General features: G+C 48.4%; 1 protein-coding gene across 1 annotated transcript; it reads right to left on the bottom strand.

Moving 5' to 3' along the window:
- Window positions 1–1,519: 1,519 nt before the first annotated feature.
- On the bottom strand, window positions 1,520–11,977 carry LOC123020226 (vomeronasal type-2 receptor 26-like; the record flags this gene model as incomplete). The annotated part of the gene is made up of 3 exons (XM_044423664.1): window positions 11,816–11,977; window positions 8,750–8,876; window positions 1,520–2,385 (listed from the first exon to the last, which is right to left on the bottom strand). Coding segments are annotated over exons 1-3 (1,155 nt in total), but the record flags the coding sequence as incomplete, so codon positions are not given.
- Window positions 11,978–12,931: the final 954 nt, after the last annotated feature.

Raw genomic sequence — 12,931 nt, forward strand, 5'->3', positions numbered from 1 at the left:
CAGGGGTCAAGAAAGCAAGGAAGCATTGCAGACAGGAGTTGGTACCTGAAGTAGGAGCAAGCAGGGGTGAAGAAACCAGCTGGGGTCCAGAAACTGGAGCAAGTTTAAAGAGTCAAGGTGGTAATGAACAAGGAGCACTGTGGCAAGTCTGGAGAACTTTGTTGCCAGCAGCTTCTGCAGGGAAGAGCCAGATTTTATGTAGCAGTGGTTTTTCACCTTTCCACAGCTGGGGAGCAATGATACTGGAAAACCACCTCAGGGACAGCAGAGGCAGAAACAAAACACACTGTACACATTATACAGTACTCTGTGTATTGCTTTGCAATCACAATACCTGTCATGAGGTGATCTCACATTTCAATTAACTCTCACAGCAGGCCGTATATCAGCTATAAACTTTTATTGCTACTTTATACAAGATTTACGACGTAACTGATAAGCTCTACTAACAAGCTCCCTGCCGGTGCAGTTGCTGCCTCTTAGTTCACTTCGAAAGCAGCATGTGGTATCAAACCTTCCTGTCTCGTCTTTCCACCTGAGGACATGACAGAGCTTTGTTCCTTCATTGCAATTGGCCCTCTCTCATTAAGGCTTTTCTGTCCTAGGCAGATGCTAATTCTTCTGCTGAATCCTGTTCAGCAGCTTCAGAGTCTGGAGCTGGGGGTGCATCTTTCTCAGGCAGTCCAGGCTGGAAACAGAGGGAGCTACTCTCTCAGACACTTCCCCCTTGGTCTGCAGGGGGGTTGTGTGCTCAGGGGCCAAGGGATGAGGTGGAGGAGAGGTTTCTTGCTCAGCAGCCAGACAGTCAGGCTGTGGCTGGGCTGTCTGAGCATTGGTTCTCAAATATAAGTCTCCTTGGTCAAATGCCAAACTCTCACTGCCAACTCCTGTCTCTTCCTCGCGAGTAGACGTCTCAGCCGAGGCATCATGCACGACAATACCAAAAGAATGAAAAATCTCCAAAACAACCAGAAAACAAGCAACAAAAAATGCCAACAAAAGAACAGCCTGCCGAAATTGGCATGGCATGCTTCCCAATGAGCTCTCACTGAGCTGTCTCTCCCCTCCCCATGGCAGCACTTGCACACCCATGCAAATGCAATGCCAATCAAGGAAGAGATGATGGAGCACAGCCAGCCCCTGGGTTGGTCCATGGTGAGCAGAATGTGCCCCCCCCCCACCCCATGGACCAGCAGAAAATGTTCTATGGATTTACACTGGTCCATGGAGCAGTGCTTGAAAACCAGTTATGTAGATTTTCCTCCAGGCCTCCCATGTGCACATGAGAGCCCTGGAAGCTGCAGTAGATTAGGAGACTGATCCTCCAACTACTAGGGCTGCTATGCTGCTCCTTGGCCAGCCGATGGAGCCCTGTGGCTGTCTCAGATGCTGGCACCTCATGAACAAAATTCTTCCAAAATGGCCTGTTCATGCCAACACTGTTCAGCCTCGTTCAGCCCTCAGCTGTTATTGATTTGATGTATTCCTTGCTCTTCATCATGAGATGCTCCTTGGTGTTCAGGTCAGGCTTCACTAGAATAATGTAGCACTTGGGGAAGAAGATGCAGCCCAGTAGCCCCGCGCTGGAGGTCAAGATGGAGAACACCTGCACAGCCACCATGTACTTGCCCCTGGTGCTCAGGTAAGTGGGCACGAAGGACACCCAGACACTGCAGAAGACCAGCATACTGAAGGTGATCAGCTTGGCCTCGTTGAAGGCCCCAGGCAGTTTCCTGGCCAGGAAGGCCACTGTGAAGCAAACAACAGCCAAGAAGCCCATGTAGCCAAGGGCAGCATAGAACATGGCCACAGAGCCTTCATTGCACTGTAGGATGATCTGCCCAGCCTGGGATTGCTTGTCAGAGTCAGCAAATGGGTGACTGGTTCCCAGCCAGATGGTGGAGAGGAGAACCTGGACACTGGAACACGAGATGACAATGGCATTGGCCAAACTCTTCCCCAGCCACCTCCTTGCCACATTCCCTGGCTTTGTGGCCAGGAAGGCCAATACCACAGTGATGGTCTTAGCCAAAAGAGAAGAGACAGCCACTGAGAAGATGATGCTGAAGGCTGTTTGTCGGAGGAGGCAGGTGATGTTTCTTGGCTGGCCAATGAACAGGAAAGATGATGCAAAGCAAAACAGGAGGGAGATGAGGAGAATGTAGGAGAGGTCTCGGTTGTTGGCCTTCACTACTGGAGTTTCTCGGAACTTTATGAAGATTCCTAATGTGCTCCCTGTGGTTACAGAAAGGAGTAGAGCCACACAAGTGAGGAAGGTCCCCAAGCTTTCTCCATGGGACAGGAAAGAGATGACCTTGTGGATGCACTTATCCTGGGCCTTGTTTGGATGCTGATCTTCTGGGCACTGTAGACAATGTTCTGCATCTGTTGAAAGCAAGAGAAGCATCTGATTTGTCGTAGGGCATGTTCCTCCAACATCCATAAGTTGGCTATCAAAAACTATTCTGATAGCCAACAATGTAGTCACCTGGAAAGTGGACCAAGATGTGTCTCCATATGTATTTAACTGCATGCATGAATAAATTCCTTCAGTTGAAAATGCCAAGGAGCTGCCACTGGTCTCCTTTTGAAGACAAGCATACCCTGGAATGGACTCCATCCCTTCCGTGTCTCACTGCAAGGAGGAATTTTGTTTTCTTGGAAGTGCAGGAAGTGCAGACTCCTGGTGTTCATGTTCAGTCAATCCACTGCCTCCCCCACAATCCAAGAGGAGGAGTGCCATGCTCCAGTCTTGGTTTGTATACTCCAGGGTGAAATGAATTACACAGAATGGATTCCATCTTAGGAATTTCCTAAATAATGCCTTTGTAGAATATGACTGAACTTACACAATCTCACTAAGACTGGTGGGTTGTCCATCATGGTTGTCATATCACATGACCTTCTGCTCACTGCTTCCTCCAAGGTGGTTCAGTCTGGCCAAACAAGCCACTCTAGCTGTCTATGGCTTCTTTCAAGAGGTTGTTCAAGCACAGATATGTAGGTTTCTCACTCAAACCCAGGACCAGCAGCCCTGCCTATTCCCTTCTACTCCACAGATGAAGAGGAGGTCATCATGCCTGGATCTGTCACTGTAAAAGGACCTACAGGAGGATGCTATGCAGCAATGCATGGCTGCTGCCAGCAACTCTCTCTGCTGTTTTCCTTTACCCTGCTAAGTTCTGGAATCAACAGGAGACTGGCTCTGGTGGTTCAAAAACATTAGGTGCTCATTCATCTCTTCCAGAAGAGTCACAGAGATTGGCTGTCTAACATCTCTCTCTCAGAAGAAGCTCAAATTGACCAAGGGAACCTGCATTTTCAACATTGACCACCATCCTCTTAGCAAGACCTTCCGAGTGGATGATTTGGTGTGTGCAAAACCCTCCAGAGGTCCTGCAAGCTCCAAATGCATTCTATATCACAGAGGTCATCAAGGTGGAAGAGAAGAGGAAGAAGATGTGTGCGGAATTCTCCTGAGGAATAACAGCTGAGGGGGACCTGAAGTGGGGTTCCTGGGTCTGAAGGGACAGAGAAGGTCACACTTGTGTGCACATCACCTCCCCTGTGGTGGGGCGGGGTGGAATTCGGCAGCAGGTAATGCATGGGGTAGAATTTCAGTGCATGGGACTGAGAGTCAGATGATCCAGTTTCTATTCACTGCTCAGCCACTTTGCTCACAAGGTGGGCTTGAGGATTACTCAAACTCTCAGCTGTACCTACCTCACTGGCCTTGCTCATACCTGTTAGAAATGGATAGACTATCCTGGAATCCCTCCACACATCTTGGACCTCATAAAAGCACACAAGTCCTCTTCCATTTCAGAATCCCAGCATGGACAGCTGAAGAACCCACCCTGGGTTGACCTTCACAACCCTCCTATGAACGTCTGAATTCCCCACACCCCAAATGCAGGAGTACCATTGCTGTCATTCTCCTCTGGATTGAGCAACCCTGCCCTGTTGCGTCCATGAGGAGATGCCCTGCAGTGGCATCAAGAGGAGAACTTCTTCATATTAAACTCACTGCTAGTCAAGCATTAAGAGAAATTTGGTATTAACTCCAAATTTGGCCCACCTCCTTCCACGCCGCCCGGACCATTGTGTCACTGCCTTGCAGCGATGCCCCCTCGGCAACCGGCTGCCACGCCGCCCTCCAGAGGCCAGGACCACCGGCCCAGGACCACCGGCCCAGGACCAAGGACCTGGCTCCGGCCTGCCTCCCTCGCACGGGTGAGAGGCGTGCTGGGACAGGGCGGAGCTGTGGCGGAGCTGCGGGAGGGCCCTGCAGCCCATAAAGCGCCATTTGGGAGCCGAGCGGGGGCCGAGCGGGGGGCTGGGCTGGCCAGGGGATATGTTTTAAATTGGTCCACTGGCCATGCTGCGCTGCTCTGTCACTGTTGCTGCTGCTGCCGCCGGACTGGGGCGTACCACCTAGCTGGGGGCCAGCTGACGCCGCTCCTGCGACCATCGCTGGACTACCCTGGGCACAGAAGACGCCAGGGCCATGTTAGGGAAGGGGGAGTGTTTTTTAATTGTTTTTATAATTTTATCATATTTTAATATGTGTTAATTTGTTTTTATGGAGCCGTCCATGGCCATGTTGACGTTTGTGTTTCCTGGGGAGCGTGGGGGCGCCACCATTGGGGTGGTCATGGGCAATGGACATAACAGAGGTGGGAGCTTAATGTGTCCACGTAGAAGAAGGAGGGACAGATGGTTGACACCTGTCCCTCCTTCTGGTTTTGCCCCCAGCCAGAGGGTTCCAGGTAGTCTTGTCAACCGCCCCTCAGGCCTGACGGTGCTGTTGCTCAATGCCAGGTTGGTCAACAATAAATCTTCCCTCATCCATGACTTGACCTGGCTTGCATAACAGAGACCTGGGCGGGAGAGGGGGGGATGTCTCCCTCTCTCAAATGTGCCCGCCCGGGTATCTGGTTCAGCACTGTTCACGCCTGGAGGGGAGCAGAGGGGGCGGTCGCGTTGGTTTACCGAGCCTCCATCTCTCTCACGGGACTTCCGGTCCCTTTGAGACCAGGGCTGGAGTGCCTCTACTTGGTGTTGGGCGACCGAGACAGATTGGGGATTCTGTTGGTGTACCGTGCACCCTTCTGCCTAACAGTCTCCCTGCCTGAGCTGACAGAGACCTTCTCAGACCTGGTGTTGAGGACCCCCAGGATGTTGGTCCTGGGGGACTTCAATCTCCATGCCAAGACTGGTCTGACCGGGGCGGCTCAGGACTTCATGGCCTCCATGACGGCCATGGGGCTGTCTCAACATGTCACCGGCCCGACCCATGAACGTGGACACACTCTGGACCTGGTTTTCTCGACGGGGAAGGAAGAGGGTGGTCTGAGGGTGAGGAATTTATGTTTGACTCCCCTGTCATGGTCAGATCACTTCCTGGTGAGGTTTGTGCTTGAGAGCGACCTCTCACTCTGCAAGGGTGCAGACCCGATTGTGTGGGTCCACCCCCGGAGCATGATGGATCCGGTAGGATTCCTGAAGGCCCTGGGGGAGTTTCCGGCTGACAAGACTGGTGCTCCTGTCAAGGCTCTGGTCGAACTGTGGAATGGGGAGATGACCAGGGCTGCGGACACAATCGCTCCTAAGCGTCCTCTCCCACTGGGCAGAGCCCACTCTTCCCCTTGGTATACACCTGAATTGCGGGCGATGAAGCGGGTTGGGAGACGGCTAGAGCGTAGGTGGAGGAGCTCACGGGATGAATCTGACCGAACACACTGGAGAGCCCAATATCGGGCCTATGCTGTGGCGGTGAGGGCGGTGAAAAAGAGGTTTTTTTCTGTTTCCATTGCCTCCTCAAAATGCCGTCCAGCGGAGCCTTTTCGAGTGGTGCAAGGCCTGGTTCATCCAGGTCCTAAGAAAGATCTGGTTCCACCCTCCAAGGCCCGCTGTGACGACTTTGCCAGGCATTTCAGGGAGAAAATCACTCAGATTTGTCACGAGCTAGACACCACTAGTGAATCAGAGGGTTCTGGGGAGACACCAATGCTGCCGTCGGGTTCAGAATTATGGATGAATTTCAGTTATTGCAGCCTGATGATGTGGACAAGGTGCTTGGACGAGTACATCCCACCACTTGCCTATTGGACCCTTGCCCATCTTGGTTAATAAATAATTCCAAGCACGGGATTGGGATCTGGATCTTGGAAGTGGTTAACGCTTCTCTGAGGGAGGCTCGGGTGCCTGCCCCTTTAAAGGAGGTGGTAGTCCGACCGGTCCTGAAGAAGGCGTCACTGGATCCAGAGATGGCCACTAATTATAGACCAGTGGCCAACATTCCATTTCTGGGCAAGGTGTTAGAGCGGGTGGTGGTGGGACAACTCCAAGCTCTGTTGGATGAAACTGATTATCTGGACCCATTTCAGTCCGGCTTCAGACCCAGGTACGGTAGTGAATCTGCCTTGGTCGCCCTGTACGATGACCTGTGCAGCGAGAAGGACAGGGGGAGTGGTATCCTTCGACCATGGTATCCTTCTGGATAGGCTAGTGGGATTGGGGGTCAGAGGCACTGCTTTGCAGTGGTTCCGCTCCTATTTCAATGGCCAATTACAGAAGGTGGTGCTGGGGGACTATGGCTCTGCACCATGGCAGCTATGCCATGGAGTACCGCAGGGGTTCCTTTTGTCCCCTTTGCTGTTTAACATCTACATGAAACCGCTGGGAGAGGTCATCAGGAGGTGTGGGCTGCGGAATCATCAGTACGCTGATGATACCCAGCTCTCCTTCTCATTTTCTACCAATCCAGTTGAGGCAGTGGCTGTGCTGAACCGGTGCCTGGCTGAGGTAATGGGCTGAATGAGGGACAATAAACTGAAGCTCAATCCAGACAAGACGGAGGTCCTGTTGGTTGGCGGATTGGGCTTTGGAGAGGGTGAATTGAGCTTAGTCCTGAATGGGGTTGCACTCCCTCTTAGGGACAAGGTCCGCAGCCTGGGAGTGCTCCTCGACCCAGAGCTTTCATTGGAAGCTCAGGTGACAGCGGTGGCGAGGAGCGCTTTCCTTCAGCTTCGGCTGATTCATCAGCTGCATCCCTACCTGGAGTATGACTGCCTGGCAACAGTGACACACACGCTGGTGACTTCCCGCCTTGACTTCTGTAACGTGCTCTATGTGGGGCTACACTTGAAGACTGTCTGGATACTTCAATTGGTTCAAAATAGAGCTGCCATGCTGCTGACGGGGACTGGGCATTATGTTCACATGACTCCAGTCCTCCGTCAGCTTCACTGGCTTCCCATTGAAGTCCAGGTCCAATTCAAGGTGTTGGTGATGACCTATAAAACTGTAAATGGCTTGGGTCCTGGTTACCTGAAGGAGCACTTACATACATATATGCCCGCCCGCCCCTTGATATCTGCAGGAGAGGCCCTTCTCCGGGAACCCTCCATGAAAAAAATTAGGAGTGTAGGTACTCGGAGGAGGGCTTTCTCTGCGGTGGCACCCAATCTATGGAATGCGCTCCCCAGAGAGATCCGCCTGGTGCTGTTGTTATTTGTTTCTCTGCGCCAGGCAAAGACCTTTTTATTTAAACATCATTTTAATTGTTAATATTATTTGCTTATATTATCTGGCCTGGGCGACTTATTTTATATTGTTAATTTTTTTTTATGTATTATATTTTATGTTGTGTGCCGCCCCGAGGTTCGGCGAATGGGGCGGCATAGAAATGTTTTAATAAATAATAAATAAATAAAAGATATTGGGAAAATAGATATGTATTACAATGCCAAATGCTGGAAATGTAAAAGGGTAGATGGGACCTTCTGTCATATATGGTGGACTTGCAAAATAACACAAAAATTCTGGAAATTTGTACATGCAGAAAATCCTTAAAATTAAGTTTCTGATGAGTCCTAAGAACATACTTTTGAATATTGTGCCAGAGAGCATTCAAAAATATGCCAGAGTTACTTAAGTATATGACTATGGCAGCAAGAATCAGAATAGCTTCAAAATGGAAATCACTGGAGCCCCCAGCATTGATGAATGGAGAAATAGATTGGCAGAATATGCAGTGATGGCAAAGCTGACTAATTATGTACACAGAAGACCATTAGAGGAACTTAATGACAAATGGAAATGTTATTGTGCTTAGCATGATAAATGGAAGTCCACGAGAGTTTGGAATAGAAAAAGGAAAGCATTAGAATTTGGACTGGTTAGAAAGTTTGTTGATGTATAGAATAATTATTATTTTTTCCTTTATGCAAACTCTCATAGAGTGTGGGAAGATATGAAGTGAATCGGTTCTGGGGGCTGCATTATATGGGCCGTGTTTTTTGTACTTCCCTTGGCAACTTTGTTTATTTTGCTCACTTCAATCTGTTCTGTTACCGTAGAAGGAGAAACAGGTGTAACGGCAAAACACCATGCATGAGAGGTGGAGGAAGTTCTGGATAGGTGAGCTCCAGATGCAGGATGTGGGGGCAGTTGGGGGAGCATGGAGTGCTTCCCAGAAGTAGCCCATAAAGGGAACACACACCTCTGATGCACAGCAGGCCAAATGAAAGAGTGACTGCTGAAGCAATGAAGGAATGAGGGGTTCTGGGGTAGAGAGCACCGCAAAGGACAACGTACATGCACTGATTCCAAGACTATTCTGCTTGATGCTCTAGAAACCACCAGGCCATCCAGGATTCTTTGCCGGAAATGAAAATGTACCCCATATATTGGTTGGATCTTTGTTCTCCTCCCAGGCATTACCTTTTCCTCTGTACTCACCCACCTTCCCAAGTGGAGATGGTCCCTTCTGCACAAGGCACACAGTCATAGCAGCAAACGGGCTCTCCTTCCCGAGCCACCTTGAAGAATCCCGGGTGGCAGCTTTCCACACACTTGGACTGGGGCAGGGGCTGAGTGAGAGAGAAGGAGCATCAAGGGAGGTGGGTTGGGGATGAAGAAACTGTGGGCTCAGGGTGAGGGGAGAGTTAGGAGAAAACTTCTAAGATTTCAGCTGATTCCATAATTTAACTGAAACATGTATAGCAGAAGTTGCTTGACTTTTTCCCAATTATTCTCATTGCCTCAGTTTAATACACATGTTACACATAATGTTAGTTAAGAGATGGTCAATGAATATGCTGAAATGAAGCAGATGGCTTTCCTCACCTTATCTTGCCATCTGGGCCACGCAATGGGAACTTGGTGCATGGTGAACTTGGGACCAGGCAGCCCCCATCTTTCCAGACTCCCAACTTTCACTCTTACAACAGTCTCATTCGGAAACTTCACCCAATTCACAAGGTCCAAGTTGGCTGCCAAGTCTCCGTTTTCATCCAAATACACCCCATCAATCGAATGATTGTGAAACTGGGGGTCTCTCAGAAAAGGGTGAAGCTAGAAGAGCAGAGAAATCAATAGCAATGAGGGAAACGAGAAGCCACATTTCCTGCCCAGTTTATCCCTCTTGACTCAGGGTTGGTTCTGGATTGATGTGTTAGGGAAAGTCTCTTAAAATGAAGAAGGATTCTAATTTTATTGCATGGTCTGCTTTAGCAATTTAGGAAGCAGAGATTTGAAGCTTCTTTGCTGAAAGGAAAGGGAGGCCAAGGGAAATATTTTAAGAATCCTTACAAAGCACAAACAGAAGCCAGCTGCCCTTCTCAAACTGACCTAGAAGTTCATCCAACTGCACTCAATAGGATTTACCTTTGAGAAGGCTCACAGAAAGATTCATTGGAAACATTTGGTTTGTCATGTGCCTGGAAGAGTATCTCAATTTAAAATTGAATTAAGCCTCAACACTTACAGCTCTATCCTTCGCTCTGCTTTCTATCAATCATGCGTCAAAGGAACAATGCACTGGTGAAAGTTTGAGTCAAGATCATGGCAGAAGGAAAGCCTGGCATTCTATGGTAAAAATGACATTCTCTTTTTAAAGCAGTGCATCTTTCCACTGAAGACCTCATAGATGTTGAGTAAGTTCTCAAAACATGCTAGTACATACTCATTCAACTGGATGGACTTGCTGAAAGATGGATTAATGTGTGGTCAGAGCCCAACTGAGAAAACAAGACAGAGCTTGTTCACCAGAAACCACCCATGAAGGAAATTACTGATTTATGGCCATGTTGCCAAGAGTAGGTGGTGCACCATGGTATGTTCTTTCAGCTGAGTTCAGACAGAATAACAACCCATGTTTCAACAGCAAGCCATGAATCAATTGCAAACCACAAAGAACCACTGAGTTTATATTATTATATTGTCCAAATTTGGTCAATGGAATAGCTTGAAGAATTTGAACAAGGCTGTCTAACATCCTCACCCTCCTACATTCTGCTTCAGGATGCTGTGAAACAACTCTAGGGGCCATGAGCATCCCAGCAAGGGATAGAACATCCCAGGTGAAGGGATAAAAAGAGGATCAGCAGAGGGATTTCTCCAGTTCCCCCAAACATATGCAAAATCTCACCTCAATCTCTGCAATTCACCATGCAAGGCAATGATATCGAAACTGGACAATTAATTGCAATGTTCAACAGAGATATCTGTGAAGGGGAATGCAATACCTGCCATGGCTGAAACCTTTGAACACCCAGCCTGCCTCCTGCTTCCATCTGCATCCTCTTGAATCTGGAGGAAAAAGCTGCATCCACAGCCCTGGCCACAGCCTGGATAGTGTTGTATGAGAAGAAGCTGTCCAGAGATAGGATTCTCTCCTTGGTCGCTTGCTGGACTCCCCACAGTTTCTCCTTCTGTCTACATCTTGTCCACCCTTTCACTGCCTTAACATGCTTTGAATATGAACACTTGAATGATGCATTCATAAATTGAAGCATAGCAGCATAAAAGGGAATAGTGTTTCTCCATTTAGTTGTTGGGAGAATGAAGGAAAAATACATGGCGACATACTGGACATCAACAGTAGTATAAGCCAAATCCTCATCTAAGTCACTCAAAGATGTGGTGATCCAGACTTTCCCTGCAATGGGTTTCATCCAAAATGCAATGGCTGCTTCTAAAAGCTCCATTCCATAGGACCAGACATAGTTCTCTGCAAAATGAACAAAGACATTGATGTCTATCAACTTCTTTGCTGACTCGTAATTGAAGTCCACATGAATTGATCTCTGTTTTTGGAAGTTGAGTGAAAAAAGCACGCAAATGCCATTCCTGAGGAGCTCAGGTTTCATTGTGCTCATGAACTTCTCTCCATTATCACTGTCCAGAGAAAGGAGACCAACCACTGTCCATCTAAAATGCAGCAGGAGCTTGACAATCCCTGGGTACTGGATCCCATCTTCAGGGACCATTGAGTAACGAAAACGGGAGGTAGTTTTATCAGGCAGAACCTGAGAAGTGAAAGCATAAGTGACCTGGGAAGGAAAGGAAGAGATGGATGGATTATTTTGATTCAGAATGAAATGTTTGGTCTTCATCTCATGAGATAATACCAATTAATAGTTTAAAAGCTGATTGAAACATCTTTCCCAAAGAAGTAATATTTACTACTCACTGAAAATTCAACCATTGATGCATCAAAAGTATTCAGTACTCATAAAAGTGTGTCATCAATAGCGTGAACTATCAAACATTTCCTGAGCTTCCATCCTGGAACTAAGTTCCCAACACTTGATCTCAGTTTTGGTTCTAAGAGATGGCCCAAGAGAATTGCCCCACACCCCTTCTCCTTTTCTTCTTGGGTGAGATGTATATGAAAGAGAAGAAACAATCCAGTCTATGGATGGTGGGATTTACCCTCAAGTGCAGAACTTCTGGCCAAAAGAAAAAGATTCACCCATCATTGCCAAACGGGGCCCTGGTGTGAAATTGCTTCCCACAAAGCTCCCACCTGCGGGATTTTGTAGATGCCCATCATGTTGGAAAGCTGAATGGAATTGTCAGAGTCAGAGGATTCAAGAATGGCCAGCATTTGATTTTGTCTTCCACACTTGTAGTTGGGAACATGGGCCTGAGAGGTCGAAAGCAGGTCTACACCTGCTTCGGAAGTCATTCTTGCATCAAAATAGTTCTCATAGATGTTGTAGCCCACGGTGATGTTGGGCAAGAGCCTGGGATTCTGGTTGATCTCCTTAATGGCAAACAGGAAGATGAGGATCTTCCAGAACTCTGTGAAATCACGCCTAAGAAAAAGAAGTGTAGATGGGTCACCTTCCAACACATTGTCATGAAACTACAAGATGGTTTGGATCCTTCAGCTGTTGCCCGTTGAAGCTGTGTCTATCCCTATAACCTGCTTTGAGAGCTTTTCACACACTAGCACTGGTTGCAGTCTAAGGACAGAAACCCCAATGCATATCCCCTCTTCATTGTGGGTGGGGAGTATTCTGGGAGGAGGAGGCACTCCTGGTTTCAGTGTCAATATCATTCCTACATTTTAAAACAAATACAGCACAGATGCAGCTTCCAGTGCTGGAATTCAACATGTGCCACCATTCAAACTAAAATGGGGATTAAAGGCAGAATATGAGAGAAGTGTGAACGATGGGGCAGTGTCTTCAACTTGGGGCTCTCCAATCGCCTTGGACTTCAACCCTGGGCAGTGCTGACTGTGCATTCTCTGACTGCCTTGAGCATGAAAAATGAGCCACTGGGAAGGAAGTGCTTTGGCTTTGCATGCCAGGTCAACCTGAGATACCTGTGTGCCCATGGGGTGTAGTTGTATCATGTGAAACAGCTAAAGGACTCACTCAGCCAGGTGATTGAAGGCAGGCTTCTGGAAAGTGTACGATAGAAAATGACCACTTATTGTGGAGATAGCTGCAGCAATGACAAAGTTGCCTGGCCTGTGATAATTCAGTGGCTGAGGGCCCTTCCTTTCCCAGTTCCAGGAACATTTGGCCTTCCTTGTACCACAGGAGGCCTCGGGGAGGAGCAGCAGCAGGAACAGCAGCCTCATTCTGCCTCTGCCAGGCACAAGCACCTCCTTACTTCTCGAGCAACTGGA

This window comes from Varanus komodoensis, unplaced genomic scaffold (genome assembly GCF_004798865.1).
Source record: "Varanus komodoensis strain SLA01 unplaced genomic scaffold, ASM479886v1 scaffold145, whole genome shotgun sequence".
In the NCBI taxonomy this organism is placed as follows: Eukaryota; Metazoa; Chordata; class Lepidosauria; order Squamata; family Varanidae; genus Varanus; species Varanus komodoensis.